This window comes from Seriola lalandi, unplaced genomic scaffold, assembly GCF_002814215.2.
Source record: "Seriola lalandi dorsalis isolate HSWRI2012SDOR001 ecotype SW California unplaced genomic scaffold, Sedor1 jcf7180002054518, whole genome shotgun sequence".
Classification (NCBI taxonomy): Eukaryota; Metazoa; Chordata; class Actinopteri; order Carangiformes; family Carangidae; genus Seriola; species Seriola lalandi.
Window position 1 is genome coordinate 312,920 of NW_019525071.1, and position 1,426 is coordinate 314,345.

Consider the following 1,426-nt stretch of genomic DNA (forward strand, 5'->3'; position numbering starts at 1 on the left):
TGCATGTGATGATGGTGTGTATTCTCACATGAGTAAGCGCGCCACCGCAATAAAGGAAGAGGAAAGAGGGCTGCATTCCCATTGACTGCGAGAGAGAGAGAGAGAGAGACAGGGGGAGAGCGAGAGAGAGAGAGGGAGAGAGAGAGAGAGAGCAAGAAAGAGAGCGAGAGAGAGAGAGAGAGACAGGGGGAGAGCGAGAGAGAGAGAGGGAGAGAGAGAGAGAAAGAGAGAGAGAGAGCGAGAGAGAGGGTGTGAGAGAGAGAGAGAGAGAGAGAAAGAGAGAGAGAGAGCAAGAAAGAGAGCGAGAGAGAGAGAGAGAGAGAGAGGAGAAGCAGCACGGACTCCGCCTATACCGCCCAACATCCTGCTCCAGTCCGACGACGGCGGAGGGACCACAAACCAGCCGAGTGAACCAGGGGCCCCCTCAGCTCGACTCAACTCCCGGCGTGATAAAACGGAGATGGGCTCCCCGTGAATCCGGGCGGTGGAGGGGAGAGGAGGGCAGGCGGGGGGTGGGGGGGAACGACGACGAGACTGTGGTGGGAGAAACACCCAGAGAGAGAACAAACAAAAGCACAACCGGGGGTGCCTGCAACCATGAGCGGCTTGCACTATTCGCCAGGGCTGCGGCTGCCGCTGCCGCTGTGCCCGCGGACCATGTCGTGAGGTGTGGCTCGGAAACGCTCCGGGGAACCTGTCAGCCGAAACGACACGCCGAGGAGGAGGAGGAGGAGGTGGGGTGGTGGTGGTGGAAAAGATGTCCGCCTCGGTGGGGCCCCAGGGCGGCCCTCGCCCACCCACCGTGCCGCCATCCATGCCGGATCTGCCGGACTTGAGCCACCTCACCGAGGAGGAGAGGAAGATCATCATGGCAGTGATGGCTCGGCAAAAGGAGGAAGAGGAGAAAGAACAAGCCATGCTAAAGTAAGAGCAACATTTTTCCCTTTACCGTGGAACTTAAAACGCGTAACGCATCGCAAAACCCGGTAGAAAGATGTCCCTTGAACACTAATGAGGACCCAGTATTACCATTGTGGTGGTCAACATCACACACCCATCACCTCCAGTAACCATTAGCCGATTCATCTCCTCTGCTCTGCCATCATTCTGCACTTGTACGTTCGTCTTAAAGAGGTGGTGTGGTGTAGTCGTGCGTTCCCCAAAATTAACCCACCAATATAAAGGAACAGTAGAGCAGTAACAGCACAGGAAGTGTCTCTAAAAGCAGTCAGCACCATCAGACATGCATCTGGTTGGTTATGAGGGTGAATGCTGTCGGGATCAATCAGTAGCCTAAATTAAAACAATATACGGTCACAGTCAATGAGGATGACCCGAAACAGGGTCAAACGTGTTACAGGTGTAGATGGGGCCGTGAGGATGGGGTGTGACAGTGCTGGTGGGGGAGAGAGAGTTAGGGGGTGGG

The 1,426-nt window shown here is 55.8% G+C and overlaps 1 protein-coding gene across 11 annotated transcripts in view; it reads left to right on the forward strand.

Annotated features, from left to right (window-relative positions):
- The first annotated feature begins 513 nt into the window (after positions 1 to 513).
- The window catches only part of rims1b (regulating synaptic membrane exocytosis 1b), a 76,290-nt gene continuing 75,377 nt past the window's right edge, over positions 514 to 1,426 (forward strand). For 5 of the 11 annotated variants that reach the window (XM_087175914.1, XM_087175916.1, XM_087175918.1 and 2 more), the window contains exon 1: positions 519 to 924. In XM_087175914.1, the coding sequence (XP_087032040.1) occupies positions 758 to 924 (167 nt within the window). In that variant the 5' untranslated portion in view covers positions 519 to 757. Of the gene's footprint in view, positions 925 to 1,426 lie in introns of all 11 variants that reach the window. The other 6 variants (XM_087175911.1, XM_087175913.1, XM_087175912.1 and 3 more) reach the window with 4 other exon arrangements.